This window comes from Tursiops truncatus, chromosome 3, assembly GCF_011762595.2.
Source record: "Tursiops truncatus isolate mTurTru1 chromosome 3, mTurTru1.mat.Y, whole genome shotgun sequence".
NCBI lineage: Eukaryota > Metazoa > Chordata > Mammalia > Artiodactyla > Delphinidae > Tursiops > Tursiops truncatus.
The window spans coordinates 161,850,235-161,864,514 of NC_047036.1; the positions used below are offsets into that span (position 1 = coordinate 161,850,235).

The 14,280-nt window shown below is 56.1% G+C and overlaps 1 protein-coding gene across 1 annotated transcript; it reads left to right on the plus strand.

The window, feature by feature from the left end:
- The first annotated feature begins 383 nt into the window (after positions 1-383).
- Positions 384-5,139, plus strand: DAND5 (DAN domain BMP antagonist family member 5). Its single transcript, XM_033855171.1, is given in 5 exon segments — positions 384-637; positions 639-708; positions 4,910-4,986; positions 4,988-5,090; positions 5,092-5,139. Coding segments are annotated over 5 exon segments (552 nt in total).
- Positions 5,140-14,280: the final 9,141 nt, after the last annotated feature.

The following is a 14,280-nucleotide window of genomic DNA, read 5'->3' on the forward strand; positions in this document are numbered from 1 at the left end:
AATAAATAAACATTAAGAACAAAACAAAGCAAACAACAACAAACAAGGTGGATCTGGGGGGAGTTCCCTGGTGCCCTTAGTGGCTAGGACTCAGCGCCTTCACTGCCTAGGACCCGGTTCAATCTCTGGTCAGGGAACTAAGACCCTGCAAGCCAGGTAGGTCAGCCAAAAAAAAAAAGGGGGGGGGCGGATCTAGAGAGCACAGATTCCACCTGGGGGGGGCGAGGGGGCAGATCTAGAGAGCACAGATTCCACCTACCGGCGGGGGCGGGGGGGGGCAGATCTAGAGAGCACAGATTCCACCTACCAGACAGCAGGGTTGGCTGCCCAGGACCCTGAGCCTAGTCCCAGACTGACCAACACACAGAAAGACGGACAAACAGATGATCCTCAGCCAGCTGACCACTCTCTTGAGCCTGCTCAGTGGGGCCTGGCCACCCACAGGCTCAGGGAGGCCTGGACCCCGAGCCCTCCCAGCTCAGCCCCAGGCTGCTGCCAATGAGACCCAGTCTCTGGGTCAAGGGGCCCCAGCTTTCCCAGTGCCGTCCTCTGCCCTTGGCAGCTGGAAGGCCTTCCTGGGCCTGCAGAAAACTGGGCAGCTGGGGACCGGCAGGATGCAGCACGGGCAGGATGTGGCCATCACTGTCTCTGCCGCTGGACCCACAGGAAGTGGCCCAGGAGATGTGCAAAGCCGTGCCCTTCACTCAAGCAGGGGAAGGAGAGGGCTGGGTTTCAGCGTTGATAGAGCACCAGCTGTGGCACCAGACAGATTTGGGGTCAACCCTGCATCCTTCACCTAAATGTCTCTGATCTTCCATTTTCTCCGTCGTAAGATGGGGCATAAGCATCTCCCACCTGGGCCAATGCAAGTGCTGCCATCTTGGTCTCCCAGCTTCTGCTATGGCCACCCTGTCTCCTGAGTCTAGTTTTCCATCTAGTGGCCAGAGGGCATCTGGGAACACCTGAGTCTGATCACATCCCTCCTCTGTTCAGAACCCTCCATGGCTCCCACTTCACTCAGAGTGAACGTCCAAGTCCTTCCTGTGGCCCACAAGGCCCTGCACACAATGCCTGTCATCTCCTGCCCTTACCTCCTCCCACTCTCCCACTCTCCCTCCTCCCACTCTCACCCTCACCCACTTTCCTCCCGCCGCACCAGCCACCTTGCTTTTCTCCAGACACACCAATATTATGTGGACCTCAGGTCCTTTGCACTGGCTGTTCCCTTTGCCTCTAGCACTCCCCACCCCCAACATTCTATGGTTCCTTCTTTCACCTCCTCCAGGTTTTTACTCAGATCTTGTTTTAAAATGTTCCCCCTTTCTGTTTTATTTCTCGCTGTAGTTCACATCATCACCTAACAAACGAAATTGATTTTGTAGTTGCATTTACCATCTATCTCCCTCACTAGAATGTTTGCTCCACCAGGGCAGAGATTTTTTTTTTTTTTCTTTTTTTTGCGTTATGCGGGCCTCTCACTGTTGTGGCCTCTCCCATTGCGGAGCACAGGCTCCGGACGCGCAGGCTCAGCGGCCATGGCTCACGGGCCCAGCAGCTCCGCGGCATGTGGGATCTTCCCGGACCAGGGCAGGAACGCGTGTCCCCTGCATCGGCAGGCGGACTCTCAACCACTGTGCCACCAGGGAAGCCCGGGGAAGAGATTTTTATGTCTTGTTCACTTCTGTAGCCCCATCCCTGCTCTAGAGCAGAGCCAGACACAGTGGGCACTAAGTATTTGGTAAATGAATGAATGAATGAATGAATAATAGTAGTACTTGCCTCCTAAGGGCTATTGGGCAGCCTGAATGAGAGGGGTAAGGGAAGCACTCGTACAGCTGCATTCAGTTGGCGCTCCATAAAGGTTTTGATAATTCATACCATGTGTTGTTTATGGCCCAGGTTTTGGAGCGAGGCGTACCTAAGTTCAACTTCTGCCTCAGCTGCTGATTTCTGTGTGACACAGGGCAAGTGGCTTTCCTTCTTTATGCCTCAAGTCCCACCTTTGCAAAAGGGAGTTAATAATAGTTGAGAACTCATGCAAAGTGTTTGGCACCATGCTTACCAGGGTGTCAGTTCCCAGGACCCCTTGGTTTGCTATCCATTCAGCAAACCTTCATTGAATCCAGACCACTCGGTGGTATTGCACAGCCCTGGACCAGCTGCCTCAGTTGCCCCATACAGCCGTGCACACTGCACACAGCAGAGGGGACCCCTGACCTGGGATCCAGCTGTGTACCCTCTCCCAGAGCTGCAACTGTCCCGGGGGGGCACAAGGATGCTCTAAAGGCTAGCAGACCCCTCGGCCGCTGCGTAGTCTTAGGCAAGCAAGGGACTTCTTTGAGCCTCAGTCTCCTCATCTGTAAATGGGGATATTAATGGTTCCAGACTTGCAGCATTGTGGGGAGGAGGGAGTTCCTCAAAGGTGAGCAGCATGGGCCCGGCAGGGTGTTAGGATTCGGCAAGTGTTAGCTTTTGTTGTGATTCTTGGGGCTGTAGCCATAAACAAGACGGAAAGAGTCCCTGCCTTCAGGTAGTGAATATTCTGGGAGAGAGAGGAACATTGACAATCCCCCAAAGAGACATAACAATAAATTGCTATGAGACCCTGGAGAAAGAGATGAGGATGCTAGGAGAAAGACTACCAGGAGGGTAAAATTTGCCTTGGGGGTGCTTTTGAGGAAGGAAGGATGAGTTGGAATGAGCTCTGGGAAAGGTGGATGGAAGAGAAGTCCAGGTGGAGGGCGCAGCAGGGACAACGTCCTGGAGGCAGAGGCACAAGTTTGGTGCATTGAAAGAACAGCGAGGAATAGAACTACCGTATGATCCAGCAATCCCACATGTCCAGGGCATATACCTGGACAAAACTAGTATTCAAAAAGATACATGCGGGCTTCCCTGGTGGCGCAGTGGTTGAGAATCCGCCTGCCAATGCAGGGGACACGAGTTCGTGCCCCGGTCCGGGAAGATCCCACATGCCGCGGAGCAGCTGGGCCCATGAGCCACAACTACTGAGCCTGCGCGTCTGGAGCCTGTGCTCTGCAGCAAGAGAGGCCGCGACAGTGAGAGGCCCGCGCACCGCGATGAAGAGTGGTCCCCGCTTGCCACAACTAGAGAAAGCCCTCACACAGAAACCAAGACCCACCACAGCCATAAATAAATAAATAAATTTATTTAAAAAAAAAAAGATACATGCACCCCTATGTTCATAGCAGCACTATTCACAATAGCCAAGACATGGAAACAAAATAAATGTCCATCAACAGATGAATGGATAAAGAAGATGTGTACATATATACAATGGAATACTACTCAGCCATAAAAGAATGAAATAATACCATTTACAGCCACAAGGATGCAACTAGAGATTATCACGCTAAGTACAGTCAGAAAGAGAAAGACAAATACCATATGATATGACTTATATGTGGAATCTAAAATATGGCACAGATGAACCTATCTACAAAACAGAGACAGACTCACAGACATAGAGAACAGACTTGTGGCTGCTGAGGGGGACGGGGGTGGGGGAAGGATAGAGTGGGAATTTGGGGTTGGTAGATGCAAACTAGTACATTTAGAATGGGTAAACAACAAGGTCCTACTGTATAGCACAGAGAACTATACCCAATCTCCTGGGATAAACCGTAACGGAGAAGAATATAAAAAAAGAATATATATATATATATGTGTGTGTAACTGAGTCACTTTGCCGTACAGCAGAAATTAGTACAACATTGTAATCAATTATACTTCAATTAAAAAAAAAAGAAAGAATAGGGACTTCCCTGGCGGTCCAGTGCTTAAGACTCCGTGCTTCCAATGCAGGGGGCTCGGGTTTGATCCCTAGTTGGGGAATTAAGATCCCACATGCTGCATGGTGCGGCCAAATAATTAAAAAAGGGGGACTTCCCCGGCAGTCCTGTGGTTAAGACTTCTCTTTCCAATGCAGGGGGTGCGGGTATGATCCCTGGTCAAGGAGCTAAGATCCCACATGCCTCGGGGCCAAAAAACCAAAACATAAAACAGAAGTAATATTGTAACAAATTCAATAAAGACTTTAAAAATGGTCCACATCCAGGAATAAAGACACAGACGTAGAGAATGGACTTGAGGACACAGGGAGGGGACGAAGTGAGAGAGTGGCATGGACATATATACACTACCAAATGTAAAATAGATAGCTAGTGGGAAGCAGCCGCATAGCACAGGGAGATCAGCTCGGTGCTCTGTGACCACCTAGAGGGGTGGGATAGGGAGGGTGGGAGCGAGATGCAAGAGGGAGGAGATGTGGGGATATATGTATACGTATAGCTGATTCACTTTGTTGTAAAGCAGAAACTAACACACCATTGTAAAGCAATTATACTCCAATAAAGATGTTAAAAAAAAAAGTCCACATCAAAAAATAAATAAATAGAAAGAAAGAGAGAAATAACATCGAGGAGACCAGGGTGGCTGGGGCAGTGATGGGGGGAAGGGCAGGGAGATGTGGAGGCGGGAGGGCGGTGCAGGGTTTAAACAGAGAAGGGCCATGATCTGGGAGCAAGTTGATAGATCCACTTAGGTGGAGGGGATCATAGGAAGAACTAGCATTTACTGAGTACCAACTGTGTGCCAGGCAATGAGCTAAGGGTTTTCTTTTTAATCCCCCCCAGGGATCCTGGAATACCACCCTTCCTATTGTCCCTCACCCTAGAGTGGTTTTCTTTTTTTTCCTGGTTGAACTTTGATCATTTTACAGGTGAGAAAACTGACGCCCAGAGAGGTTGAGTAAGTTGCCCCAAGGCACACAGCCAGCAGATGGCAGAGTCAGAATTTGAACCCAGGCATCCATGCCTTTCTAGGTAGGATGAAGTCTCTGGCTCCAGATTCCACTGCCCTTGACTCATCTCCCTGCCTCTGGTCCCAGGTGCTCTCCCGGCTGGGCTGCATGGCTGTCTACTTCCTCAATCACCTCTGCTTTGGCCACTGCTCCTCTTTCTACATCCCCGTTCATCCTATGCAACAGCTGTGTGCCCGCTCGCACGCGCTGGGCACCTGTGGTGCTCTGGTGTTGGGCGGGCAGCCCAGCCTCCCGTCGCCAGGTGAAGGATGTCCACTGTGCGGGTTGAGGGGTGTCAGTGCAGACCAAAGGCATGAGCTGAGCATCACGAATGGACACACAGATGCATGCACCTTGGAGAGACGGGGGAAGACAGGCTGAGAAAGACGCCAACCTGGACCATGCACACTGGGTCCAGCAACCAGGGACGCAGGACAGACAGACAGGTCTCCAGAGTCCTCACCCTGCTCCTAGGGACACCAGGCACAGCCCCACCCATGGGGGTGGACCACTCATAGTCAAAGTGCATATTTATTGAGTACTCACTGTTTGCCACGCCCTGCTCTAAGTCTTTGATAAGTACTAACTCATGTCAGCCTCAGAGCAGCCCCATGACATAGGGGTTAGTAGCATCACATTTTATGGAAAAGGAAACCTAAGTCCCAAGAGGCAAAGTCACTCACTCAGAGTCACACAGCAGTGCATGGTAGAGGTGGCATTTGAACCCAAGGCATGGTGGTTTCTGTTTTTAACCACCAAGCTGGACCTCTTCTCCCAGAATGAGTCAAAGACTCTCCCAGCTGCAAGGAAGATAGATGGCCCCACCCAGACTAGGAGACACAGTGATGACATGGTCTTAGCGGATCGGGAGGCAGACGGAGCTGCTGGGGGAAACCTGGGCTCCCCGAGTCAGAGGCAGGACACACGTGCCCCCAGCTGCCCCTCCTGTCCCTCCACCTCCCCCGAGTCTCCACACAGCACCATGCCCAGTGTGGCATTTACAGGAACCATAAAGGTTGGCCAAGTCTAGTTGTGTGTGTGTGTGTGTATGTGTGTGTGTGTGTGTGTGTGTGTTTCTCCAATTGGGGTTTCCTGGGAGTGGGTGGCCCTGTGCTGGAGCGTGGGCATCAGGGGTGCTCCTTCCTCAGCTGGGCTCAGGGTCTTCAGTGGACGAGGGCAGCCTGGCTTTGGGCGGCTGGAACCAGGGCCCTAGCAGATGGGCCCGTCTGGCACAGACGCGGGGACATGTGGCGCTGTCAGGGTTGCCTCCAAATGCCCCCCGGAGCGCAGGGCGGGGGCTGGCCAGGCCCCCCTCAGCCTTCTTCCTGCCTCAGGAAGGAAGGCCCCAGGTGAGGGGAGCAGGAGGCGGGGACCCGAGGAAACAGATGGGCCAGCGGGGCGTGGGAGCCTGTGACCTCTGACCCCACAGGCCTGCACGGAGGGGTGGGAACAGGCCAGGCAGGCAGCTCCCAAGCCCCTGCTCCAAGGGCCCTGAAGTGGGGGGTGATCACCAGGGGCCCACAGAGTCGGGGGCATACTCTCCCTCCTCCCTCCAGGGTTCTGTGCCAACCCCGAGCAGTGTCCGAGTGGGCAGCTCAGCCCTGGCACCGCGAGCACCCCTCTCTCTGGCAGGCATGAGGCGCCTGCTTTCCCCCCCTTCAGCTGTGCCCACCTCCTGCCAGCCGGGGAGCCAGCTGGGAACCTTGGTGACAGGGGGGCCCCCAGAGTCCCTGCCCCCTCCCGGGCAATGCCAGCCGGCCCCCACCCCCGCCCCCCAGGCCCAGTAATGGGTGGGTAATGAGTGCTGGGGGAGCGGGGGAGGGGCGGGGAATGCAGGTGCCACAGGCGCTGGCACAGGGGCCGATAATCAGGTTTGCCAACGCCATCTGTCACCGCGCGAGCATCTGGGGCTCAAGGTGACCCTGTCACCCTCAGTTACAATTACGAGTTTGGCATCTGTATTAAAGCCCGCCAGCCGGCCAGGCGGGGTGGGGGGGCTGGGGTGGGCATGAGGGTGTGCGGTGAGCCCCGTCCCGGGGGTCCCGTTCCCAGGGGCTGCGTGGCTGCCAAGGCATGGGGCTTCTCTGTGCCTGGGAGAGTTCGTGTGTGTGTGTGTGTGTGTGTGTGTGTGTGTGTGTGCGCGCGCGCCAGCCTCCACAATTCTGTGAGTGAGCGTATCTGCGTGCAGGGCTGGGAGTCATGGGTTTTTGTGTGTCTCTGGGCGTGGTGGTTGTGTGTCTGAGCTTGGGGATGGCCAGGGCTGGGGGGCAGCTCTGAGATCATGTGGGTACACAGATGGGCATGTGTTCATGTGCTGGGAGAGGAGCGTATGGCAGTTCCAGGTGTCTTTGGGTGATGGTGTGTCTGGGTGAATGCATGATGGGGTGTGTGTGTGTCTGTGTGACTGTGCATGTGTATCTGAGGGTGTGTGGTGCTGTACACCTGATGGTCACAGGCTGTATGTTTGGGTGTGTGGGTCTGTGTATAAGATCCCGTCGAAGTGTGTGTGTGTGTGTGTGAATGCACAGGGGCAGCAGGTGGGAGAGGCTCTGTGTGGTCACTGCAGGGCTCCTCTCCTGCCCCTTTAGTTTGTTCCTGTCCTCAGCAACCCCTGCCGGCAGGGCTCTGATGTCGGGGACTTGGGGAAGGCAGGGAGCTGGCTCTGAGGAGGGCTCTGGGTTCTTGATTCTACTTCTTTTTTTTTTTTTTTTGGCCACGTCACGTGGCCTGTGGGATTTTTTTTTTTTAGTTCCCTGACCAGGGATCGAACCCGGGCCCTGGCAGTGCCAGCGCCGAGTCCTAACCACTGGACTGCCGAGGAATTCCCGCTGGGTCCTTGATTCTAGATTCTGGAGGATGGGATCTAGATGTTTGGATTGTGGATGGCGGACGCTTGGACCTGGATTTTAGATTCCGGGTTCGGATTCTAGATCTTGGTATCTGGGATCTAGATTCGGATTCTAGACCTTGGTATCTGGGATCTAGATTCCGATTCTGGATTCTGAGATCTGGTTTTGGATTCCGGGATTTGGATTCCAGGCTCTGAATTCTGGGTCTGGGTCCTTGCTGCGGGACCTTGGCTTCCCGTCTCTGGGTTCTGTGTGTTGACTTTGGCCTGTCCTCTCTGCCCTTCTATTCAGACAGGGCCACTGGGCTGCCCACCATCCCCTGCACACACACCCCACCCCCTAACCTGATGGGTGCAGATAACATGCATGGCCACCAGGGGACACCCTTGGTTCAGATTTGGGCCAAGCTGACCTAGACACGGAGGAGTTAGGGGACCACCCTAGCCCGGATTGACACGGCTCTTTGAGGGGGGACGGGGACAGGACTTCACTTCCCTCCCCACCCCTCCCAGTGTCGGCCGGTGACTGATGTCTGTCAAACATGGAGAACTGGACCCAGCATCCCCATAGATACCAATCTGGATCAAGGGACAGGGTGCCCAGTCAGTGGGGCAGATTGGGCAGAAGCACGTGTGTGTCTGTGAAGGTGTCAATGAATGTAGGGAAACATCTGTGCATGTGTGAGAGCGCACTGTGTGTCTGGAGTGGCCACATGTAACAGCGTTCCCATGGAGCGTGAGCCTGTGTGGTGGTGTGTGGCCATGTGTTACGGGGACTAGGTGTCTGGCAGGATCCTCATGTGACGGCACATCTAGGGGCCGTATCTATAACTGTGAGTGCCACTCTGGTGTGGGGCACTAATCCCTGTCATATGGGTGTGTCTGGCTATGACCATGACTGGGTCACTGGGTGGCTGTGGGTGTATTTGTGGGTGTCACTGTGCTCGTGAGGGTGTCTTGGAGTGTCTGGGGGAGGGTTCCCGAAGACTGGGACCCTGTGTCAATGATGTCTTGTCAGTTGGGGTGTGAAGATGTGTAGGAAAGAGGTGTGCCTTCTGAGAGTGTCGAACCAGGGAAGGCACTGGGGGTCGAGAAGGGACCGAGGTGGGTGGGACCAGAGGCGCTCAGAGCATTTCCTTCATTTCTTCCCTAGGTATGTCTGACCCTCGTTCTCACTGGGTTTCTCTACGGCAGCGTCTCTTCCCACCTCTCAGCATCTCTGACTTTGTCTGTGGGTCCTGGTCCTCTGCCTCATCCTGTTGCCAGGCACAGTGTGCTCTGTGGGTATTGGCTGGCTGGTCCTGTCTCCCACTCCAGCCCTTCATCTTCCATCTCGATCTCCGACTCTGCCTCCCTTTGGCCCTTTCCCTCTGTCCTTCCTTATTTGTGCGTTTCTCTTGCAGGTCTCTCCCATCTCTCTTTCTCCATCTCTGTCTCTCTCTCGGCTTCTAAGTGTCTTTGCCCATCTACAGCTCTGTCTCTCTCCATCTCTTGTCTCTCCCCGTCTCTATCTCTCCCAGTCTCTGCCGGCTCGAGTGGGTCCGGGCGGGTCCGGGACAGCCCGGCCCGGGCGCCGCTGCGAACAATGCCCCATTCACGCGGCCAGCCAGCGCCATGGCAACGCGCCCGCCCCGCCCGCCCCGCGTGCGGGCCGCTCGTGCCAAGAGGATGCCATGGTTACGTCAGGCGCGTGCCCGCCCCGCGCGCTCGTGAAGGGGCCGGGCCAGCAGGGGGCGCTCGGCGGTACCCGCTGCCTGGAGTCAGGGCTCCTTCAAGGGGCCTTCAGCCACTCATTGCCTCAGTGTCCCCTTCTGTAAAACATCGGGGATGGGTAGAGTGAGATTCTGTGTACTTCTGTGTGTGTGTGTGTTTTCATGCTTGTGTGTGTTGGTGAGTGTGTAGTTTGGGTGTGATGGTGTATCTGTGTGTTTGTGGTCTTTTGACGGTGTGCCCTTGTGTTTGTATGCCTGGGGTGTGTGTGTGTGTGTGTGTGTGTGTGTGTGTGTGTGTGTGTGTGTGTGTGTCGGTGGTTTGGGTGTGATTATGTGCTTGTGAATTCATGTGACAGTGTGTGTGTCCGTGTTTGCATGCCTGAGGGGTGGATGTGAGAGAGACAGAGAGAGATGGTGGGTGTCTGTGGTTTGGGTGTGATTCTGTGTTTGTGATTATGGGTTCGTGTGATAGTGTGTGTGCCTGTGTTTGCATGCCGTGTGTGTGTGTGTGTGTGTGTGTGTGTGTGTGTGTGTGATGGTGGCTGGCCCCGTCGTTGGGTGTGGTTGCGAGTTTGTGTGACGGTTGTTTGTGGGTCTGGGGGTCCGTGTTCACAAACTCATATGTGCCTATGCGTGTACTGGGTATAGGTTCCAAGGGCTGCCAGGGCTTGGCTAAGCGCCCCCTCACCTGAGGGCCTCCTGGCGCAGAAGGGGGTGCCCAGCTGCCTGGGACCTCCCACTCCCCACAGGTTCAGGAGAGCCCCAGCTGATGAATATTCATCAGGCAGAGGGGCTGGCACCCACCGCCTACAGCTGCGCGTCTATTAGCCCCCCTGCTCTCCAGGCACCAACTGCAGTGGGGAGAGGGGGTAGCAGCGTGGGCCTCTCCCCATCTCCATGACTTGGGGGGCTGGAGGGCTTCCTAGTGACTACTGTGGGGGTCATGTCAGTGTGCCTCGCTGCTTGTTGGGATGGCTACGGGACTGTCTCAACGTTGTGACAGGCATTGGGGAGAATGACTGTTGTGTGACAGGATGTCCTTGTCACCGTGGTGTGGCTGTCCCCCACTGTTTCTTTGTAGCTCTGTCCGGGGACTCTGGGCAGTGCGAGATGTGTACCTGTCACCTGCAACAGTGAGATGCTGAGTGCACGTCATCAGAATGTCTGTGAGCAGTTCTGCAGCGGCCTGTACCTGCTGGCTACCTGCTCTGTGACCATCAGGGTGTGTTGTCGCGTTATTGGAGCCACTGGCTGGGTTCAAACATTGCTCGAGGGGCAGCTGTGCACCACACCCTGGGAATGAAGTGCTCAAAGCTACTTCCCCTCCTTGTGACCTAGTGGGGCAGTGACTCCGTGTGGCCACGTGGCTAACACAGCTGAAGGGGCACCCGGACCGGGTATGTGAGTGTGCCCCTGCTGGTCAGACACTGGATACAGTGTGAGGGTCAGCGTGTCAGGGTCAGTGTGAGGATGTGTGAGACAGTGTGGTTGAAGGCATGTGTGACCAGAATCCTTGAGGCTGTGATGGTACTTCTGTGTGTCACAGAGTGGCTGGGGGTGTGACAGGCAGGGTTTCTGGTTGAAGGTGTGACAATGTGACTCTGTGTGTGGTTGAAGGTGTGACAGCATATGTGACAGTGTGGTGGTGTGTGACAGTGTGACTGAAGATGAGACAGTGTGGCTGTGTGTGGCTGTGTGATTGAAGGTGTGATGGTGACACTATGTGTGTGACAGTGAGTGTGTGATGACATGAGCCAAGGGGCTTTGACTGCCCCACCCCCACCCCAAGGCTGCACAGGGAGCCCGGCTACACCGCCACACACAGCTACACCGTCACATCATCAGCAATGCTGTCACATCCAGCCGTGGTGTCTTACCTTTGTGCTGGATCGAGGGGCCTTGTGACATGGGACTGGCAGCCGCTCAGCCTGCGGACACACGCGGGCCTGAGACGGGGGATACCTGGAGACCCAGTGCCAGCCGGGGCTCTGCCTTGCTGCTGTGTCTTCCCCCTGCAGGCTGGGCTGGGGAGTGGCCTCCAGATGCGGTGGGGATGGGGGCGAGGGGGGCTCCTCTGGTCTGGGGGACTCCAGCTTGGGCCCTGGTATGTGGCTGGGTGGCCCCTGGTGCTCAGCCAGGGACACAGTGCGGCCGGCCTCACCCCCCTTGATCCCCACGCCCTGGTCGGCTGGGTGGTGGCAGCACACAGAGGCCCCATTCAGGAGCCAGGGCCAGGTTTCCAGGACGGGTGGGGTGGGTCTCCAGCGGGCTGCAAATGAAATGTTTCCCCAGCTCCTTCCCTTGCCTCCAGATGAGCGTTAGCCACAGGAAGCCCTGCCGCCTGCCTGTCCTTGGCGCTAGCCACGCTGTGCTGCTGGGGCACGTGTGAGTGCGCGTCTGTGCCACCTTGTGCACAGCTGCGGGCTGGCCTGAGTATCCCCATTTGTGATCTGGGGATGCCTGTGTGTGTGTCTGGGTGTCAGTGTGTGATCAGTTGTGACCATGGACGATCCTGTGTGTCTGTGTATATGTGATCTGTGTATCTTTGTGGCATCCCGCGTGTGCCACGTCTACAGACGATTTTGAGAACATCTGTGTACGTGACTCAAAAGGTCTGTAACACTTTGTGTAATTGTGTGACTTTGTGTATACCTGTGTAACTGGACTCAGCGTATGAGTCTGGGAGTCTGTGTAACTGGGTTTGTCTTTGTGAGTCAGTGTCAATCTGGGTCTCTGTGGGGGAGGTCTATGTGATGGCGAAGGTCTTTGTGTGTGACTGGAGTGTTATTGGTGTTACTCTGTGGGGGAGATCTGTGTGGGATTCTCTCTGCAGCTGTGTGCTTGTGTGTCCGTGCACTAAGGGTGTGCGACAGCATTTCTGGGTGATCCTGTGTCTGTGTGTGATTATGGCATTTTACATGACCGCCCAGAGGAGGAGGAGGGTCTGTATCTTTGTGTGTCTGAGCATGCCTGTGTGTGTCTTTGTGATTCTGTGTGCACGTGACTGTAGGAGTCTGGGGTGTGTGTGTGTGTGTGTGTGGCATGGACGCAGGTGCCTTGACAGTGGGGCTGTAACTCTTCACTCCCCACTACAGGTTCCCAGCCCAGGGAGGGGGCAGCGAGCGCAAGGCTAGGACCCCAGCCTGGGCACAGACCATGTCCTCCAGGCTGGGCAGGAGAGGCATAAGGCCCTCTTGGGGAGTAGCGATCCCCAGTCCTGCCAGGAGGGCCTGGAGCACCCCTCCCCGACCCTGGCAGCACCCTCAGCCTGGCTCTTGACTTATCTCGTGTACCAGATGTTCGTCCTCCTCTGCGGAGAGGCCTGCCCACCTGCCCCGGAGCCCAGCACTGCCTGGCCCCACCTTTGGTGGCCCAGGACTTGGCTGCTGGAGCCCAGATGTTTTGGTACCGCCTCCCACTGCCCCCAGCATCCCGGCTGGGTAATGCCATGGGCCTGGTGCCCACTCCTCCCTCCTCCTCCCCTGGCACACCTGCATTGTAAGAACACACCTGCTGCCAGCCGCAGCCAGGTGGGCAGCCCCGGCAGGGAGGAATGTGGGAGATTCCAGCTGTGGCATCCCAGCTGTACACAGCCCCCCGGCAACACCCTCCTCCCCTGTGATTTCTTGAAGGCCAGGTGTGGTCCTAAGACCTGGGCTGGTGGGGGGAGGGGGGGCCCGGGTGTCCTCCACAGCAACCCCTCAGCCTCTCTGTAAAAATCCTCCCAGCTGGCAGCTGTGGAGGGGGGAGCAGAGTGGATGTGGATGTGTGTGCATGGCGTGGGGGGGTGTTTGTTGTGGGTATGGGGGTGGTCTGAGCAACGTGGAGAGAATTCTGAGTGCGGATATGCTCATGAATATGGGGGAAATGTTTTGTTTGTGGGAACATGGATGGATGTGCGAGTGTGTAAGGAAGAGAGAGGGGGTGTGTGTGCACACAGGGAGGGTGTTGTGGCGTGAGGGTGTGTGAATGGAAGGATGGGTGTTGTGTGTGTGTGGATGAATGGAATGCGTGTGTGAAGTGGGTATGGGATGCTGGTTCAAGCAGAACCCAGGCTTGGCGCCAGAGGCGGACCGGGAGGGTGAGGGGGGAGTGGGCAGACCCCAGCCCTAGGGCCTGGCACGGATGGTGGAACAGGGCTGGGAGGACAGGTCGGCAGGTGGGGAGAGGACTGGGCCAAAGCTGATGGGGCTTCTGAGGGGTGACCCCTTCATGGCTGTTTGCAGAGGGGCAAGGAGGGTCCACCTGTCTCTCGAGGTCTCCCCAATTCCCCAGTTACATGAAAGATCCCAGACACCCCAAACCCTTCAACCATTCCTCCCCCCTCCCCAAACCTTTCCTATTGCCTTCCCCTCCAGCCCCCCACAGGCCCACACTGCTCCAATGTCCCCTTCACCCAGGCCCCGTAACCCCCCAGATTTATCCTCTGCTCCTTCCCTCAGCCATCCAAGCCCCACCTTGGCACCCCAAACCTCTCCTGGGCTTACATATCCCCAGTTCCTTCTCCCAGACATTCCAGCCTCTCTTGGGCCTCCTCAAAGGCCCCCAGACCCATCCCTGTCCCGCCCCAACTTCCTGCTCCCCTCTCCTCCCTATCTCCCTCCCCCTTGACCTATCCCTCACATCCCTTTCCTGAGCCATCCAAGCCCCCAGCCCCTTGATCCCCAAATCCCCTTCCTGTCCCTCCCCTCAGTCCCACATATCCTCCAGTGCCCTCCTGCAGCCCCTCCTCCAACCCCCCCATGTAGCCCCGCCCCTTCTCCTCGGCACCCGCCCCCCCCCCCCTCCGGTGCCTCCTCCCGCACGCCCTCCGACTGCAGCGGTGGAGGCTGTGGCCGGGAGGCAGCAGCGGCGGCCCTGAAACTTTAAACGGTGTTAAAAGTTTCTGTTTACGAGAA